At 32.4% G+C, this 19,923-nt stretch overlaps 1 protein-coding gene across 1 annotated transcript in view; it reads right to left on the bottom strand.

The window, feature by feature from the left end:
• LOC138319718 (protein trachealess-like) overlaps positions 1-8,116 on the bottom strand; it is a 96,548-nt gene extending 88,432 nt beyond the window's left edge. Inside the window, exon 1 of the mRNA XM_069262856.1 lies at positions 7,787-8,116. Within this exon, the coding sequence (XP_069118957.1) occupies positions 7,787-7,893 (107 nt within the window). The 5' untranslated portion in view covers positions 7,894-8,116. The remainder of the gene's footprint in view (positions 1-7,786) is intronic.
• Between the last annotated feature and the right edge of the window lie 11,807 nt (positions 8,117-19,923).

Consider the following 19,923-nt stretch of genomic DNA (forward strand, 5'->3'; position numbering starts at 1 on the left):
ACATGTCTCAAGATAAGTGACTTTCATAACATGTCGCACTTTGGTGCAGATAAGTGATTAAATTATATAGGTTAACTTGAATAGATTGTGTTTGATTTTATGGATCTATACAACACATCAAAGTGTAATATCATAAAAAACCACTTCGGTGATATTCCTAAATTCAACAATCATTTATTTATCATATAATTAATACACTGTCTTCACAGGAAAAAAAACCCAAACAAACAAAAAATGAAGATTAAATGTCAATCAAAAACCAAGGACTCAGTATTGTAGTAAAACAAGTACACTCGATAAAAACTTTAAAGGTACTAGTTTCCTTTGTGTCCATAAGATTGTAGACAGAAGACACAGGTAAAATAGTAGGTAGTAGGTAAATAATGTTTGACCACGTGTGGTCGCTATGGCATAAAATACTGTAATTGTGATAGTAATTTAATAATCAAAATTGTGTTTCCTGTGTTTAATTGAGTAAAAAATCTTTTTTGGGGGTTTGTTTTAAATATGTCGTAAACTCTCTCTAAGTGTTGACCATTGATGACACATAAAATGAAACAAATGAGAACATATTGATAATGTAGATGTTCAGCAATACACAACTGTACTTGTCAATTAAATTGCATATAATGAGAGCGAGGAATAAAATTCAAATAACAATTTTTTGGGGGTATATTTCTGCTTTTAGCAATAGTACATATTTCACTTTGATTTGATATCCTGTTGATATCTGCCTATTAACATTATAATACATCATAATTATATGATAGTATGTCACCTGTAACAGGTGCCAATTACAGATTCAGTGAACCGTGAGATCACGGACTAATCGTCTCATTTGTCAGAACTACAGTATATAATAATAAGCTATCACATACAGAAACCTCTTATTTATACATTAAACGTGACCTTTAGTCCCGAAGATCTCCACTTATGCTAATACTCGCACAGATGTCAAACACCTACCTTCTTAATTACATATGTACGTCTTAATTTACCTGTATATTTCTTTGAACTACGTAAACGGTAGCACATTTTTTTTTCATTTTAATAGTAAAGTAATAATCATCAACATTTTTTAATTGATTTGTTTCAGGCAAATTAAATAATACAAATATTCCCTGACAAGTTCGATAACAGGAAGTGCCTTGATGTATTTTAAATCACCTGAAATTTTTTTAATTATACTATTTTATTTATACAGACGCAATCACTTTACGGAATTATTGTAAATGTTTCCATTTAGTTTAATTGTATTACAATTAATTTCCTAGTTTATTGTGGTGCAATACACAGTTTATGTATATTAAAGTGCAATAAAAGTTAGAAAGTTTCATCAGATAAATGTTTAAATAAAATTAAATTGTATGTTTTTGCAACGAAAGGAAATATATTGCGATTTTATGCCGTAACTTTTCTGTGACGCATTTTCTACTCAATTTAATATTAAATACACCACTTGGTATCGACATATTTACTGTAATGTATTAATTAAAGAATTTATACATATAATATACATGTTACGGTCAATGAAAATCTAAAACTGATACTGCCAAGAGAAATTACATACCGGGTTGATGAAATAAGGTTTTATGTTTTATAATGTATACAAGGTTTACCTCCATTATCAAACCAAGAAAATTAGGAGAAAAAAAAGATGCTTCAATTTACTGAACGTCATCAGTGAACGTAAATGAAATCTCAATTAACGTACATGGAATACATAGTAAAACTGTAAATGAGACTCAATGTAAAAGATATCGCAATCTCTTAATAAATAAACACAATGATAAAAGTAAATGATATCTCAATTTTAAAACATGATATTTTATCAAAAAAGAATATCACAAGCATCAAAACAAATAATTAAATAACAGTAAATAATTCCTCTATTCCAAAATTTAAAAAAAAAATAAGAAAAAAAGTTTGCATGTTCTTGATAAATAAGATTAAAAATATATCCCATTACCTAAAAATAATGAACAAATGAAAATTACAATGCCAGCATTACATGTATTTATGTTTATACTGTGTATCAGAGTAACTTAAAAGCATAATTTTAGAAATAACTATGCCCGCTTGGTATTATATATTATATTGTAAAATAAATGTAGTTTGAATAAGTAAACCTGTATAATTATTTTTTCGTGAGCAAATTTTGTTTTTGTTTCAACGTTTAGTCTTGAAAATAAAACAGACTACAAAGGGCTTATTCGGGTAATAACATGCACAGTAATATTACACAACGTTTTCGTTTTTGTTCGCGGAGGTATATGAATCCGGTGAAATAACTGCAAATATTTCGAACCATGAAAATATACTATTTCTTGTCTGTTGTTGCTACTGATTACATTTGTCATTAATTGTACGCCGGATCTAATGAAATAAGGACATCAATTAATCCGGTCCATCAACGGTTCGTCTCGCTCAAATCGACATCGATTTCTAATTTACTTCATCAGATTGGTCAATTATACTGAAGTTATCCACCAAATTCACCAGGAACCTCCTAGCACCAGCTAACATTTCACAGAGAATTGGGTTACACTGGTAACGGAGCAACAGCTAGGCCCTCATTAAAATTATTCTATTGTTATATATAGGAATGTTTGATAGTAATATTCATAAAATTTACTGCTGTTGGTATGGAGTGGATTTGCAGAGGAATAATCAGACTTAATCTTAATTTAATTTAAGTATTGTAGGAAGTTGTCATTTTCATAAAATTGAGTTTCAAATATAACAGTTGTTCATTTCTAGCTGTCCTGCAAAATCACAGTCGCAAAAGTGGATTTTTTTTTCAATTTCAAGATCGATACTTTCAAAAACTACTATGCATGGATATGAATTTGTAGTTTTCTTTAATCAATCTTAAACAGTGTAGGAATTCGTATCTTAGTAAAATAAAACCAAATATGTTTTGCGTGATTGTTAGCAACATACTAAAATATAGAAGCGTAATACAGACATGTACTACACATTTCATAAATTCGCTAGTCTTTGGGCGGTAACAACAATAATGGTTGATGTCAGCCAGTCTCAACACTATCGTTGAGGTATTTTATCGATTTTTTCACAAAGTCATTATTTTACAGTCATAATCTGATTTAAACGTCTTGTTTTTTTCAGAGCCCAAGGTGTTTGTTATTTGTCTCAATGCCTGGTGTATTTATTGTGTGGAATGTCTATAAACGCATTTTTTGAAAATTAATGTTGCATATGAAATAGATAAAATATGGAATTCTGCTAAAGTGTAATATATGCATGAAATATGTATTTATACATTTACCTTATTTGCCAGCCTAGCTAGTGAATGCGTCTGATATAATGTAATAATATTTGATATGATGGACGCAGGCAAAAACGCCTCTTTCCTTTCCATCTGTAAATTATACATGATATACTTCTAGTCCGTTACAAAAATAAACATACACGTGTAGTTTCGCATATATATTTTCTGAAATGACGGTATTTTTTATTGTTATTGTTTGGTGTTATTTTTAAATATTCCTGCAATTATCTTTATCTTTTAAAAGGAATAAAGATAAATTGAGATAGTTTGAGATTTATCGAATAGGGCTTGAATTGCATTATTGCAAAATATCGCCTCAAATATGAGAAATTGTATATTAACTTTTAAACGTAAATCGACTGTACATAAATAGTACATGAATAGAATTTTAATTCTAAAACCTCCTTTTGGTTAAAGCATTATAAAATTGTGATTTATGGCACAATGGAAATTTGTTTTTACTAATTAAATATTTTATCAAAGAAAGTAATAAATTTAGTGCTATTTCACAGAAAATCATCATAATGAAGTCTTCATGAAAAGAACTTGACGGTTGGAAATGGTTTTCATTTTCATTTTACATGTTGCTTAGCATTTTTATAGTTATTTATGTAAATTAAACAGTTTCAGGTTTATATTAGGCATTAATTATAATGTCTATTTAATTAAAATTTCGTAAATATGCCTTAATTGATGAACATTCTGTGTAAGGTTGTTTGATAAACCATTTCATATCGGTATACATTGTCTCTTTTCTGATTAAATCAACTAAAAAGTGGAGATAAAAAACATTTACAGGAAAATCACCATAGTAGGATTCCCAGTAACAGAACACTGATTTCACACATTTTACAAAACAATATGTTACACGTTCAGTTTTCAATTTTGGCATACCTGGCATAGAACGAATGCTACGAAAGATATTCCAGTAAGAATATGCTATGGTAATCTTTTGATGTTATCAAATTTTCAAAACTTTTTCTAATTTAATTTGTCAGGATTAATATTACACACGATACATTATTATTCAACATGCTGCTTAGATAGAGAACATGTAAAGTAGGCGATTTTATGGTCCTTGAAAGAGCTGAATAAATTTTGTGGACTGGGTGGTCAAACTTTATAGGAGTACAAAGTAACACATTTCTTTGGTAAATTTAAGGTATCAACATAATAACAACGACAGTTTGAATATTACTGTTGAGACAATATTTCGTCCTCTGTAGCGGTCCAGGTTTTGTCTACATAATGTAACTATTCGGAGGTGCTAGTTTGTGTTCAACTATACATTGATGATTCTGTATCGTACAGTATTTGATCCATAATTTGCATGTAACGTTATTTAATATTTTTGTTGATATATTTAACTTTATTTCGTTCGTATGAATGTGACATTGGCTTAGTTAATACGATATAAATATTACAAATACCATTGAAATATATCAGCTTCTGTTATAAATGCTGATTGTCCACTTTTTTTATATTAATTATCTAATATTTAGTTAAAATGACAGCTGATGATAGTATATCATTTATAATACAAACAAATGCCTATGTTGTGATATCATTGTATGTTAATGGGGTTTTTTCAGTAACACATGTATTAGTAACTTCTCCAAATGCATAATTTGGGTTTATAAATTTACCTGTCTTTCCTATTATACTAATTAACGAATGATAATGCACATTACTCGAAAGCTTTTCGAGTTTCTTTTCAATTGGAAGAACTTAATACTTCCTATTAGCCAAATGAAGCATTAACCAAGTCATGGTCTGATTATTATTTTGATATTCCTAGAATTGAATCATCCTGTCTAAGACCAAACTTATTTCATATGAAAAAAAGCAACGATTTGCAAATAAGTCTATGTCCTTGTCGATAATTACCGGAATTAACAGGTAATATAATAATAAAAATTACATTGATCATTAACACATTGTGATACCAGAACTAAACACACACTTTCTCATTACTAGATACCAGGTACATTTTCCTTGGCTGGTAGTCGGACATATATGGTCCGGCTTTTCTGTTTGTTACGCTGTCAGTTACAGCAGCTGTCAGTGTCGAAGACGTGAAATAGACTGTCGTGGTTTGTCACTTGTCAAGTAAATCGAATTGTCTTTTCGGTAATGCATTTATCTGCCATGTTTTCTGTTTTCTGTATCCTCACAGATCCTGTACGATGTGCGCTATAACGGCATCGTGCTGAGTCGGATGACACTCTTAATAAACAAAGATGAATTGCGTTTACTGTATTGACCCACAGAACGTTATTGTATGGATTTCGGTTTTTTATCATTTATTTAAAGCATAAATTTAATTATTACTACGGCTTTACTATCATATTCATTAATTGAGTTATTCCCGAATTTAATGTTTATTACATTTTGTCATAGTTTTCTGAACATCTTGGCTACATGTACGATAACTATAATTTGTCTGTATTATGTGGTAAGAGGATCTACGTTTGCTTGTTTTCTGCGCTTTTCAATTCCGGTTTCTTTTTTACATAAGTACTTCCTAACTTCCTGATAATATTAATACTTTTATTAAAACAAAGATAAATAATTGGTATATATTACGTAACAGATTACATAAGTTATGAAAACTTCTATATGATTTATCTCTATGAAACATTTTATGTACATGCATACATCATAGTGGTCGTCAATGTGAGATTATACACTAAATGCATTAAGGGCATGTCAGAAGGTGAATATCATAAGATAAATTACTGGACTAATAAGAAAATAATTTTAGATTGCTAAAGTGTACGCGGTTCAGGCCAATCCTGTTATTATTATCTATTCCACAACATAGAGATATGTATTATATCAAGTCATTATTTTTACTATCGACATATAGTATACATGATATTTTATTTCTCCATTTTTGGAGTTCAACTCTTGTCTGAGAAGGTTTTGACCGTCCTTTTCTGGATTATTTCAGCTAAGGACATGCTACACTTTGAACCTTCTGTCCGCTCTATGTCCATTATTTGATATCTTTTGTTTTTATGGTTGCCTTTTATTTCTAGCATTTTGATGTTTGAAGGTTTGATCAACAATCAGAAATATTACGCGAGAATCCTCCACAAAAAAATAATTATCCAAATCCTCAAGACTTTGTGAATCGTCTATGCTGAATTGCGCTTATTGCAAGGTTCGCAATGTAAGGTACAAAGTACGTTTATGCATTATACGCAAACTTCAAAGAATTTATCTTTTATCTAATTGTCCCGATTTAGTTTGATATTTGAGTGATAGCATTGTTAATGCTATTTAATTTTCAATCTGTTTCATTTAATTTGTTTGGTAGATTTTTATCATTATAATATATAGATTGTATATCCACTTTATTCAATGCAATCTGATGGGTCCAATCTGATATACTCAATATTAGCCAATTGGAACATTACACTTTCTTAATACTTCATTATCTCAGTTAGACAATATTCTAACGTTATACCTTTACAGGCTAGCGATACCATTATCGAGATGTACAGGTTATTTATATTTATTGCTTTCAAGCGCCCTAGGAATATAGAATCTGTTATATTTATAGTAAAGTGGTTTTTTTAAGTGATACTTTTTCGTGTGGCTGACACCACATTCGCTATGTAGGTATCATCATCAATGTCTCGATTATAAAAACTTTTAATTTCTGTCAGTGTAACGTGTTTGTGTTCATCTGTGCGTTAATGGTGTCTCTTTAAAAGTTCTATTAGCTTTATAGCCCGAGACATGCATGGTAATTACAGCATTTGGGACATATGAACAATTATTGAACCTGTTTCTCAAGTGTATATAGTGCATATATTCTGGTAAGTCTTGTCGTACTTATCAACTTTGTGATATTCAATTTAATTACCATATAGGTGTTTTACATAATACCTTTATTATATCATTGTTTTCATAGTATATTAGCGTAGTAATATTAATCACATTACAATTACATTTCTGGTGAAACCCTTTTACTACATGAATAGTAGAACATTTAAGTAATATTAATATCAATTTCAGATAATTTAAGATCTACATTATAAATCATGAAAGCCGTTATTAGGTATTAAGTAGGTTAATGTTTCATGTTTTGGAATAAAACTTTCAATGAATTAAAATACATGCAGATATTTAGTATTTTTTACACATCACGTAGTACACATCTACGTAAAGCATGTGGTATATCGGTATAAATGTGACAGATAATGCTTTTATTAAAATAATATGTATATATCAAAAGTGACAAAAACTTGATTTCCGTATAATTTGATGAATTGACAGTGCATACAATTATTGGTAGAGGATCGTACTTACATCGTAAAACTATATTTACATATCCGTATAAATTAGTAGAGTATCAACGTGATGTACTTATCTACTTTCGTTATACAGACGAGACAATAGGCCTATAAATACTATCTAACATGGCATAATAAAGATTACTTATACATGAGTAATATCGATAAGAATAATTATTATATAACTTACCTAAAGTCGAGAAGAGATGCACCCATGCCAAACGCTTGAGGTTGGAGACTCGGCCGAATCAGATCCCAGTGAAAAAAAGCTTGTTCATTCATTGTGGAATTTAACATAAAAATTATATTTTCTTTTGACAAAAATGTAAAACCCCGTAAAGGTTTGAGGAAAGCACCGATAATGTGACAGAGCTTGTTTAGCGCCGCATGTCACCTCTACCAACATGTGATAACACTATGTTCATTCATTCATGTTTTTTTCGCATACGGTACATCGTAAGGAAACTATAGGAACTCACAGGCGTCAATAGAAACATATAAAAGAGAGCATCTATAGAACCTGTTCACGCATGCGCCTACGCACTGATCCTCCAGCGTGTGTGTAGTCGCGATAGGCTGGCTGATGGTGAGCTGTAGATGGAGGCCAGACCTAGTCCACGCACTGTTACATACGTCACACATCACAGGCTGTACGATGCTGATTGGTTACAGATCAGGCAACTGAATAGCCCTCCCTCAATATCGGATCAATTATGGAAATCATTATGTTTATTTATGTATGTATATGCTGTGAAATGTATTACAAAATATATATGTTCAAATATATATAATGAATCTACAACAATATTTTACCAGCATTAAATCAAATGTTTATGCAAAATGATATTTTAGACCATTGAAATAATTTCATTTAAATATTTCAGTTTATGTATCAAATGCATGTACAGTGTATCTCATAATCATACATGGGGATCAAGCTAATGGTAAAAATCCCATAGCAACTGCATACTCCTAGATTGTATTTATAAATTCCACATTGGAATGAAGTATTTTTATTTGTCCTCCCAAAATATACAGAAGTTTTCCTTTTCGTGGTTTTAAAAAAGGCAAAAAGGGCCTGAAATCATTTCCGTTAAAACTACTTGCGTACACATCCCAAAATGGGACATTCTTTGCTCTATATTAAGTAGGTCTTGTATATTTTAGCGATCTTTTACATTTATTTTAGCATAAAACTATATTCATATGGCATCTAGCGCATTATGAGTTGATTGTCTGCAAAGCTCTGGCATCTATAGACTAGAGATGCCATAGGAAGATAGTTTAATGCTTATATTTACATTATCAAATCTTTTTACGGTCTCTGCATTAACATTGTTTAAGCTAGACCAGGAAAATCGTTTATAAACGACAATTAAATCCACGAGATGGAGTAGCCATTTTGACGGTGATCAGTTGACGTCACCACGTCAACAATTGTGATGTCATAATAGTCAGGTTTTGGGTGTCAGTTATACCAACATATACTTCAGTTTGCCTTGGTTAGTTTAGATAGTAGAGGTGGCTAGTAAATATAAATATTACGAAAAGTATTGCTAGGATTTATTATTATAAGGAAAGAAAATCATTTTTGAGAAAAAATTGTGTAAATAGGTTTCAGAATTACATGTGACTTGAACATAACAAGTGTAAGCAGCGATGGGATATTTCTGATTAAATATCCCAGATGCACATTTCAGTCTCTTATTTGATTGAAACTTTTTGATACTGATTAAAAGTATTACTTTCTCGAATTAATTAGTTGACATGACAATCAAACCTATTAACATACATATCTTTATTCTCACTCCGTGTGACATTAGGGGTTACTTTACTGTGAACTTGCGGATTAGCCAATCAAATTGCTTCTTCAAATGTCAAGACTGGGACGAAATAGTTAGCAGAACTGTCAGAATAGAACACAATAACACTTATGTAGCTACGTGCACATGTAAGTTATGGCGAAATGCTCGTTTTCAGCTGATGTAACAAGATGCAGAAAATACATTTGAAATTAAGTACAGGTGGTTTAATGGTCATCAGAACTTGACCCCTACTGGGGTGTTGTCAGACCCTCCATGATACGCAACGAGAATAGGGATCTTGATAACACAATGGAGGTCATTAGTATTGATTTTTTAAATTTTCGGATAAAAGTGAAAAATGATTTTTAAATGATTGGTTGCTATATGTTTAAAAAATGGAGCATTCTGATTGGTTGAGAATTTTGATGATTGCAGACATTATAGGTGAAAATTGGTACATATAGTTTTTGATATACTTTAAACAACATGGTAATATTTAGAAATGCTTTATTACCATGGTAAGGAAATAAAAGTCTTTGATAATTTCACCCTTAATTCGTTTTAATTCCTTTTTAGAATTATAGTTAATATAATAGAAATTTATTTTGTTTTTATTTTTTTTGGAATAGTTATTTTTTATGTTTTAGAATGGTAAAAAATTATTGACACAATCGTTTACCCGTCAAATACCAGGAGCAAATCGAAAACATTCACTGGTATTTTTTTAAATGAGATTTATTGGTGATTGGAAAATCAATTTGTGTTCAAAAGTATAAATAAATGGGTACGAAATGACGAATGAAACCTTTGTCTTTGTATTAATCAAAATACAATATATGTTCAAAAGATGGACACCAGGAATCTACTCACCTCATACTCAGGGGTATCATTAAAGATCAAGTCCATTGTACCTTTTCAAAACTAATGATAACAAGCACAGATATAGTAAAAAAATCCCCTTGACACTGCAACCTTTGAAAAGAAAAGACATTGGAGGGTTTGGCGGATTTTGTAATTCCTGCTTTTGTACGTTTATTCATTATAAACTCCTTTAGATAATATGATACTATGATGCAATTTGTCAATTGATAATATCATGTTATTCATAGGGTTGAATTAGTCCCTGTAATGTTGAATACTTTTAGATTGTGTGGGCACAAGTTTTGTAAAAAAATAACTGTTTTGGCATAAATGATTAACAGAAAATGCATTTCTTATCTTAAATGTATGATTTTCGGTTGAAATTCTTTATTTTAGTGCTCCAAAAAATCATATTTAAACATATTAATCGGGAAAACTGGTCAAATCATTCCATAATGTAATATTTAGATTTATGGGAAAATAACATGTTTTAAACTACAGTATTATACTTAAAAGTGCAGTGTAGTTAACCAAGAGAAACATGTCTTTAAAGTGGAGGTCCCTGTGCCGTCAACAATGAAATGAAGAAGTTCCAATCTCTATGTATTATGTTTCTATCTCTGTGAACTTATTAACTGAGAGCTATACCACATCGTGAATTATCAGCTAGCAAGATCTCAGACAAATATGTGATCTAACACTTACCTCCCAGTAATCAGCAAATTTTATAATCCTTAATGATGTCGTTGAACCCTACAAATGTTTTAAAATAGAACATAATTATACCTAAAATTTGCTTAGGTTTATATTTTTTGGTTTTTACTATTTATTGTGTGACGTTGTAAAGATGCTAGCTCATTCATGCAGACAGGTACATGGAATAATCATAATAGCGGATACAATAAAACGTCAGATTATCTAATCCCTTTCTGTAAAAATATTCGCTTCATCATATTATCACATATAAAGCAAACATAAAACCACAAGATAATTTATTATGTTAAAATGTTATACATATCGTAAATCCCACCCATAAGGATCACCTTTAATATACCCGTTATCAGTTGGTATAATTAGCAAATACATATATAGCTTATCCGATTAATCGTCAAGATTTACTCGTAGTAATATAAGCTTGAATACAAATAAAATACCTATTCCGGGGCGTTTTTATTTCATTTTACCGAACCACGAGTGCTTTCATCCTACATTTCTACAATAGGTAACATGAGGCATGGGCGAAATTCTGATGAAAGGACGCTGGGAAACTTTAATCACCATACTCTGACATTGTTAATATTTCCATTCCAGGTACCCATCTATTACAACTCGCTTCTGAAATCAGCATTCGAGCAAGTATTTCGTCTACTTTTCGAGTGTTTACTTGAAGTGTATCAATCTAAAGGTGTGCCAATCGGTAAAAACTAACAAGGGTAAATGAATAACATTTAAAATTTAAGGGGTATTAGGAAGCAAATCGGTCATAATTTGAAAAATAATGGGGTGAGGTATACTTTTTATTGGCTTTTCGTATTGCAAATAAGCCAATCTTCATGGAAATTATACAAAATCGATTTTTCTTGAGATCATTTTTTTCAGAAAAAAAGGAAACATGACTATTTTGATGCAATTTTTCACTAAAATTGGGTCCGAACTTAATTTTAAAATAACGATATTTCGTTTTATTGTGGAAAACCCACCTTATTGCCATAAATTCTATATCACCTACTGAAGGTATGAACATGTTACAGGCATATTATTTATATGTTAAGTGATGCTACAGGGAGGAAATATCATTTATTTAAAAATCCTTAAAATCCGTATTATTAAGTCATTTGTACATATCTTTAAGCAACCCTGGAAGAAAAGTTAACCCGGTGACATATGATTTTTATGCGATTTTTGTGATCAGGGTATACCTAAAATCAAAATATCAAAAAATGAACGAAATCCATGAGAGGAAACAAGAAGAGACAAGAAGACACCGAGGATTGATAAATGACTTATATGCATTTAATTTTTGTGATCAGGGTATACCTAAAATCAAAATATCAAAAAATGAACGAAATCCATGAGAGGAAACAAGAAGAGACAAGAAGACACCGAGGATTGATAAATGACTTATATGCATTTAATATTTCACCTGTAAGAACCATGAAAGTTTCATATCAATAATATTATGTTTTTTCTTTACTTAATTCATGTGTTTTTTAAAAGTCCTGAAATATCAGGTATACAGATATGTGAACGTGTGTAATGTATTTTGAATTTTTTTTAAACTTCTGACCTGATAACGACAATATAATCCAAATTCCATCAAAAGAGGCAAACTACCTATAACATATATATAACTTCATAGATACTGAAAAGTACCGTGTCCACCGTTTCGTTGATGAAATGAACCAGAAAAAAATCGCTTAAATTTACAAAAAGAGTGTACAATGTGTATATGACTTGACTAAATACTTTCTAGTTATATCCTTGAAATCTTCACCTTAAGCCCTCGCTTAGGTCTCTGTCAACCTGCTTCTCTTGCGAACACCTTGGTATATGTTAAGGTCTTTGCTGGCATTTGCCACTTCTTACATCCACTAGCCATTAAAATCAAATTCTTCTCAACTATCAATCAACAAAGAAATGTCAAGTGAGCATAGTACCAGCTATAGTGACGAAAGGGAAAACGCTTATGAAGTCATCATTATTGAGATGTTAGCAAAATATGTTTGTAAAATATGTAAATCATTAATTTCTGCAGCGAGAATTATCAAAACAGCGAATATTAGATATGTCCTGCAGGTAGGGCGTTAGAATTGTATCTACTATACACTTTGTGTGATATAAAAGGCGAATAAATGTGATCCCATATTTTCTCTTCTTTCTAACAGACGTTTTTTCTCTATTTGCGTCTCCCCTGACACCGTCTCACGTTGGGCCTTTAGTTGAGCATTCGCCCTTGTGAGGAAAGCTCTGTGTTCTGCCCCCCTCGTCAGTATAATGTGAGGGGCTGGGGTGTGGTGTTTGGTGTCTTTGGTGGCATCTTCTGTATAAAAAGGGCAACATTCCCTCTATTACAAGGAGACAAAACATGAATATATCTTCCCAAAACATATAGACATCCTGACACACATTGCACACAGGGTGTTATTAGGACCGTTGAAACCAAACCAAAGGATATATTTTAAACTCATTGCACAAAAACTGCTTTATGCACAGCAATGGTTTATTGGGATCATTCTATTTTCCTTCATTGGATTAGTCTGCAGTAGATATGTTTCCTCCCTCAAAATAACTGTATTCTGCATTATAGAAAGGGTGGACGACTGGTTGCAGAACTTTATCCGATTATACAAGACGCACGCGATGAAAATTAAGCGGCTACATTTTTTGCCTGTTTTCCCCTGAATTTACACCTGATATGTATTGACTGTAATGCAGTCAAATTCACTTTTCAATTTAAATATTAAATGACTTGGTCGTAACTTTGAAAACAGTCTATTGAGAATGGCAGACGAAGTGATATAGAGACACAAATATCACTGGCGGATTAGTAAGCTGCTCGACATTCCCAATTATAGTGTTATATCGGTCATGAACCATCGGTTTGGTTGTGGGTTCATTCACCGAGATGAAAAGAAATTTATAGAATTGTCTTTTTTAAAACCAGACAGATATACACACCGACTTAATCATATATTCGGAGAACTCTGCACTCTTTGCAAAGACGCCCCACCCACAAATTAGTGTCATCCAGTAAGTACCATTATATAATATGGTGCTCATGCAGGATAATATCGCAGCTGCCTTCTGTGAATAAGGATTTGGATCAAATTATGATTTATATAAAGCTGTGTAAAATAGCGAAATAAACATGTTACTATCATACTCTTGGTAAGATGGCTTACCTTTCAATACATTACGTCTTTAGAATGTCCGTACATTGTGTCTGGGTTAGTAGTTTCGCTGATTACAAGTTGCAAACATTTCTCGCATATCGGTCATTGACAAGTGTACACATGCATTACTTGTACAGATAACAAGCACGCCCCACCCGCCTGCATTATACTGACAACGGGTAAACCAGTCGCCCCACTCCCTCAAAATAATACTCTCTGTAATCGAATGTTTGATATACATATATGTAGTTAATTGTTGAAATGAAATGAAACGTCAATTTTATTATGTTATATATTGTTTTGCGAAATACAAAGTCCATTGCAATCAATATGTACCTGTACGTGTAATATGAACATCGAGTAATGTGAGCAACAAATCAAAAAGTTTACGACAATATGGAAACAAAAAAATCTTACCTTTACAGGAACAGTGTAATTAACTCTTCCTCGGTTGTTATTTTTACAATTTTGAGAGAATAAAAGAAACGCAAAATTTGATCAGAAAAGGAACAAAAATTTTACAAAATATAATTGGTGACATATTTGTGCGAGAAATTCTTGTCCCTCCACGGTAACTCAGTAATGAACAATGATCAAAATATAGTAAAAACAATTATAGATCAACACGGTCAAGAATAATGGATATTTCGAGCGATGGAAATAATATCGAAAAAAACCCACATATACATGGATTTTGTTTCGTCCTGTCTGCAAATGAAAGCAATCGTGCATTCACAGATCATGTACAGGTATAAACGTTAGTTAATGATAATGTGTTATCATTTCCAAACAGTATCTTACAATTACTCATGATTTGCCATATCATAAAATTCACGACGCTTAAAATGTATTTCGACACAATAGACCCCACCATAAGCACCTATAATTCACATGCTGAGATCAGTCGTAATGCCTTCAGCTCATGTCTCAGCTCTAGGTTATCAAACTTGAAAAGGTTATTATAAAATCGGTGATAAGATATGATAATACATCGTCGATATCACATAAAATAAATTGCACGTAATTTGAAAATGAGAGAAAATGTGAACTCCAAATAGTATTTTCACATAATATCACTATCTGTACATTAAAAACATACATCTGTCTATACAAACGCCCTCCATTACAAATATCGACAGGGAATATTAAAATTGAAATGACAAGACATGTAAGAAATCTATGATGATTGGTGGGAAATGATTAAGTAACATTTCGTATTTTCAGAGATTCTAAAAAGTGATTTTTTAATATTATAATGGTGTGGTATTGTTATAAAGCAATAGCACTATGCAATGTCAGTAGCAAAGTTAAATAAAATATCTTGAAATTTGATTTGGACACATCTATAGCAAGAATACTGACAACGATTACGTTCCAGCATTTTCAAAAGGAAACCTGGTTGTTTACAGACAATATGGCGAAACACAGCAAAGAAAGAAAGACATCATGAGGATGGTGATTATGACGTATATGGACAACTGGTGACAACAGGGAACATTGGAGAACGAGTGAGACATTAATATGCACTACCTTGAGCGAAACGTATAGGAACATTTTGTGGTCAGTTTATGAAAATATTATTGACGATTGAAAACGTCATTTTTTTTAAATTTTGTCCCCACAAAGTCTTGGTTTTGGAGACTAATATAATATATTGAGTGGATTAATATTGGGAAAACGGGTTTTTGAGAATGAAAGCATTTTTGCTAAAAAGAATCGAAATTCACATTTTAAGAAATATAATACCTTCTGTAAACTGACGTTTATCGATAGAATACCGATTTTAAAGCTATGTTGATAATTTAACCATCTTTATTACGGCTTTGGAAAATGGCGGCTTACCCTACTTTACCCATTTCATGACAATTATTAGAGGATACATTTGTTACCTAATTCAAAGCGGATACTAAGTAAGTATATTTCATCAATCGGGACTTTCCTTTTTCTTCTCAAATATATGTGAAGCATGTAAACTGCCATGACTATTTCTACGACTAAAAAGTCCAACTTCTGACATAATCCTCTTCGTTTGTTGACCTTGAAGCAGATACCGATGTTTTACGGCGCACACTACCACATCAGCTTTGTCATAAGCGTCATTGTTTAAACCTCATCAATTATAAAATCTGTTCGCTGGTTGCAAATGTATTAACAAAGCTAATGCACTGCATATGTTCCAAGCTCAAGATTGATAAAATGGCGCTACAATAAATAAAAGACTCATAAAAAGTAGAGAAATACCTGCATTGTCTCTCAAACTCGTGGGCTTCATAGTAGGTAGTTGTTCTGTTGTCACCAATCGATATTCTGTCGAGGTCATAAGCACGATAATAAAAGTAGGAAACAGTTTTTATCATAGAATTATTATTTCATTTAATCTTGGTAAAATTCCATTGAGTTGTTTAATTTGTATTAGATTTCAAAGTCATCACGAATATGTTGATTGTATGATAAGGATAGGAAATGGCTTTTTAAGTTGAAATAACTTGTTCGCGATAAGTTTGTGTTTACAATAAAATATGTTTAAAGTGAATAAAAAGTAGGGAAATATCATATTTCAAAAAAGTAAGCGTGGTACGATGAAAACGAGTAATATATCACCATGTATGTCAAACATACCGGACTTATTACCTCGTTATGTATTGTTTGACCAATGTGTAGGGTGGCTGCAACGCACCTTCTCTGTCAATGATGTTGTTGAGTAATTCCGTGCTCCTTAGGACCGTTGCCATTGAGTCATTCTCTTCAAAATGCAAAAGATCACCCTAAATGTGACCATACTTACAGTATGATGACGCTTAGGTTTCTTGCACGTTGTACCTTTTTTTCTTCGTATAGATACTACCTTTTTAATGAAAGTTGCTTTACCGATTTTGAGTGTATGTTATTTAACCATTGAACGTTTTTCAGTTGGCATTCATAGCCAAAATGAAGGCCAACTGGACAGAGGCAAATCCAACATAAAGCGCTAGCGTTCAATGCTTATATTTACATTTGGTTACAATTTGATGTTGCTATACGAAGGAATTTTGCATCTATATTAATGAATTAATCATTCGTCATCGTCAAGCATGGAACAGCCATTTGAACAGCCGTTTTCCGTGATCGCTGGCACGACAATTGTGACGTCACAATGATAATGACGTCATAATAAGCGATTGAAGTTCATAGTCTATATGACTGCCAACTGGTAAGGTTACATAGTTGGACTGCAGTGAAATATAAATATAGGTTTATTATTTTAAATATCAGTCTCAATAATGTGGCCTAAGGTCAGACATACTTTAGTAGCTGAACTTTTGTTTTTATCTTTCTATGTGATCAATATAAAATGATATTTTGTTTAAAAAAAAATCTCTAAGATAACTGCCTTGTAACAACTATTGCTTTGTTCTTTTTGTCGCTAAAAATAGTTATGTTAAAACTTTAAATCTGTGAAAGAAAGCAAAATGGGAACAAACAACTTATAACGAAAGTAGAACCAGACATTGCTTTAGAGTAAGCGTCACTTACCTGTACTTTTTTAACGACAGGTGAAACACGCTGTAGTAAATTAAAACATTTAAGGATTAACGTAAGGAATAGTGTACAATATAACGCAGTGTTGGCTCTATTGTTAGCATCTTATTGAACTATGATTGAAACCCAAACCTGACCTTATCAAATTTAGCAAAATGCTAATCTTCTTCATAAATCTTCTTTTTTTTTTTTTTTTTTTTTGACTTTTTTTCATGTATAATTTTTGTTATTGTGGCAAAAGTTTTATTTTGTTCAGCACTCCTGATAGTGTATAGTACTAAACAATGTAAAACAGGTGTTATGTTCCTACTGTATGCTTTATGGATTGAGAAATGCAGTAGGGGAAATAACTCCCACAGATCACCTCTCATCTAGTCCGCTAAACCTGCCTATATATATTAGGCATTTTTTAAAAGTAGAGATCCCTTATCATGGGGCAATTCAAAAGTGGAGGTTTGTTAATGTTGAAATGTTCCTGTTATAGTTTTGAAGAAAACTTATCAATTATTTTCGGTTTCAGTTGTATTTTGAGCAATAAATATAATGATATTCAAAATTTTGTTTGGCAAATGCCATTAAAAAGGGACAAATATCGCTTCGAATCGAAGATCCTAAGTATATATCTATTGAAATTGAATATTTTCACAATTGAAATAATGTCATTACAGTCATTACATAGAATCGATTGACTGCACAAGTTGCAAATGAAAAAGATACGCTCACCTGAAAAGTTGAAGCTGGAATGATTGAGGGACACGGAGAGGGCGTAGGTCTCCGGCCATAATTTGAAGGTACATACCAGTGGCGTAGGAAGATGAAACGTCATGAGGGGGGGGGGGGGGGGGGGGCAAAGGTCCTCAATATTTTTAAAAAAAAAAAAAAAAAAAACCGCCACACCTACAGGAGGAGATTAATTCAACTCCCAACCATATAATATATGCTTTATGTACATTTTTCATATATCACTAAATTTAATCCTTGTACACATTTATAGACAGTGGGGTCGCTAAAAGGAAATTAACGAATACGCAAATTGGCCGAATTAGCGTGTGAGCGTCGAAGGCGCGAGATTTTGGTGTTTTATTAGGGATCTGAGGGTGACCCCCGGGATGAGTTTTATGTATTTTGATGATTTTGCGATCGCCCGACAGCGCAAGATTTTGGTGTTTGGGGGTCCGGGGGTCTCCCCCGGGAAAAAAATACGATTTAGAATGGCTGAGATGAGTTTTACGATGCATTTTGATGAATTTGCGAGCGCCCAAAGGCGTGAGAATTTGGTGTTAGGGGGGTCCGGGGGTCTCCCCCTGGAAAAAAAATACGATTTAGAATGGCTGAGATGAGTTTTACGCATCCTCGATACTCCAGGGCTTCCGATCACTTACGATCTCTACACCCCTGGACTATCTCATAGTGAAATTGAAGGCAGCTCAGCGGAAAACATTTGACCAATCACAGGCTAGCAATCAAAGGCACAGAGTCAACCACAGTGTACCGTTATACGGCTCTTTTGATGTACATCAAATGACTAAGTTACCTGTTCTATTTCTGTTGCCTCCAGTTTTACTATGAGATAGTCCAGGGGTGTAGAGATCGTAAGTGATCGGAACCCCTGGAATATCGAGGATGACCGGTATGTTTTACGATGCATTTTGATGAATTTGCGAGCGCCCAAAGGCGTGAGAATTTGGTGTTAGGGGGGTCCGGGGGTCTCCCCCGGGAAAAAAATTACGATTTAGAATGGCTGAGATGAGTTTTACGATAAAGTTTAATGAGTATAAAGCGTTCTTAACATGGTAATTTTTCGATTTAAAGCTACCTGCATTTAGAAATGATAATTGTGTCGTCATAACATTATGCAACCCTACTCGATCTGAATATACCGGCTTCACACCATCGGCACATTGTTGTGTAACATAAAAAATGAATTAATTGTCTCGCTAAGACATATAAACAAATTGATCTTTTAAGAGACATTTTTTTAAATAGCACATAGAATCCCTTGATGGACATTTTTAGTCAAGTTTGTGTGTATTGAATTTTCACTATTTAAGGTTTGACATTATGTGCTTGAACGTTTTAGGAAATGCGCCGCGCAGCGGAAAATTTTCTAGAATGAAGTACGAAAAATGTGTAGGAGGACCCTTTTTTCTTTCAAATAAGCATTTTTAGAAAATTTCAGTCGGCGAAAATGGGGGGGGGGGGGGGGGGGGGGCAAAAAGACATGTTTGCCCCCCCCCCGTCCTGGGGAA

The sequence above is a fragment of the Argopecten irradians genome, chromosome 3, assembly GCF_041381155.1.
Source record: "Argopecten irradians isolate NY chromosome 3, Ai_NY, whole genome shotgun sequence".
NCBI classification, from domain to species: domain Eukaryota; kingdom Metazoa; phylum Mollusca; class Bivalvia; order Pectinida; family Pectinidae; genus Argopecten; species Argopecten irradians.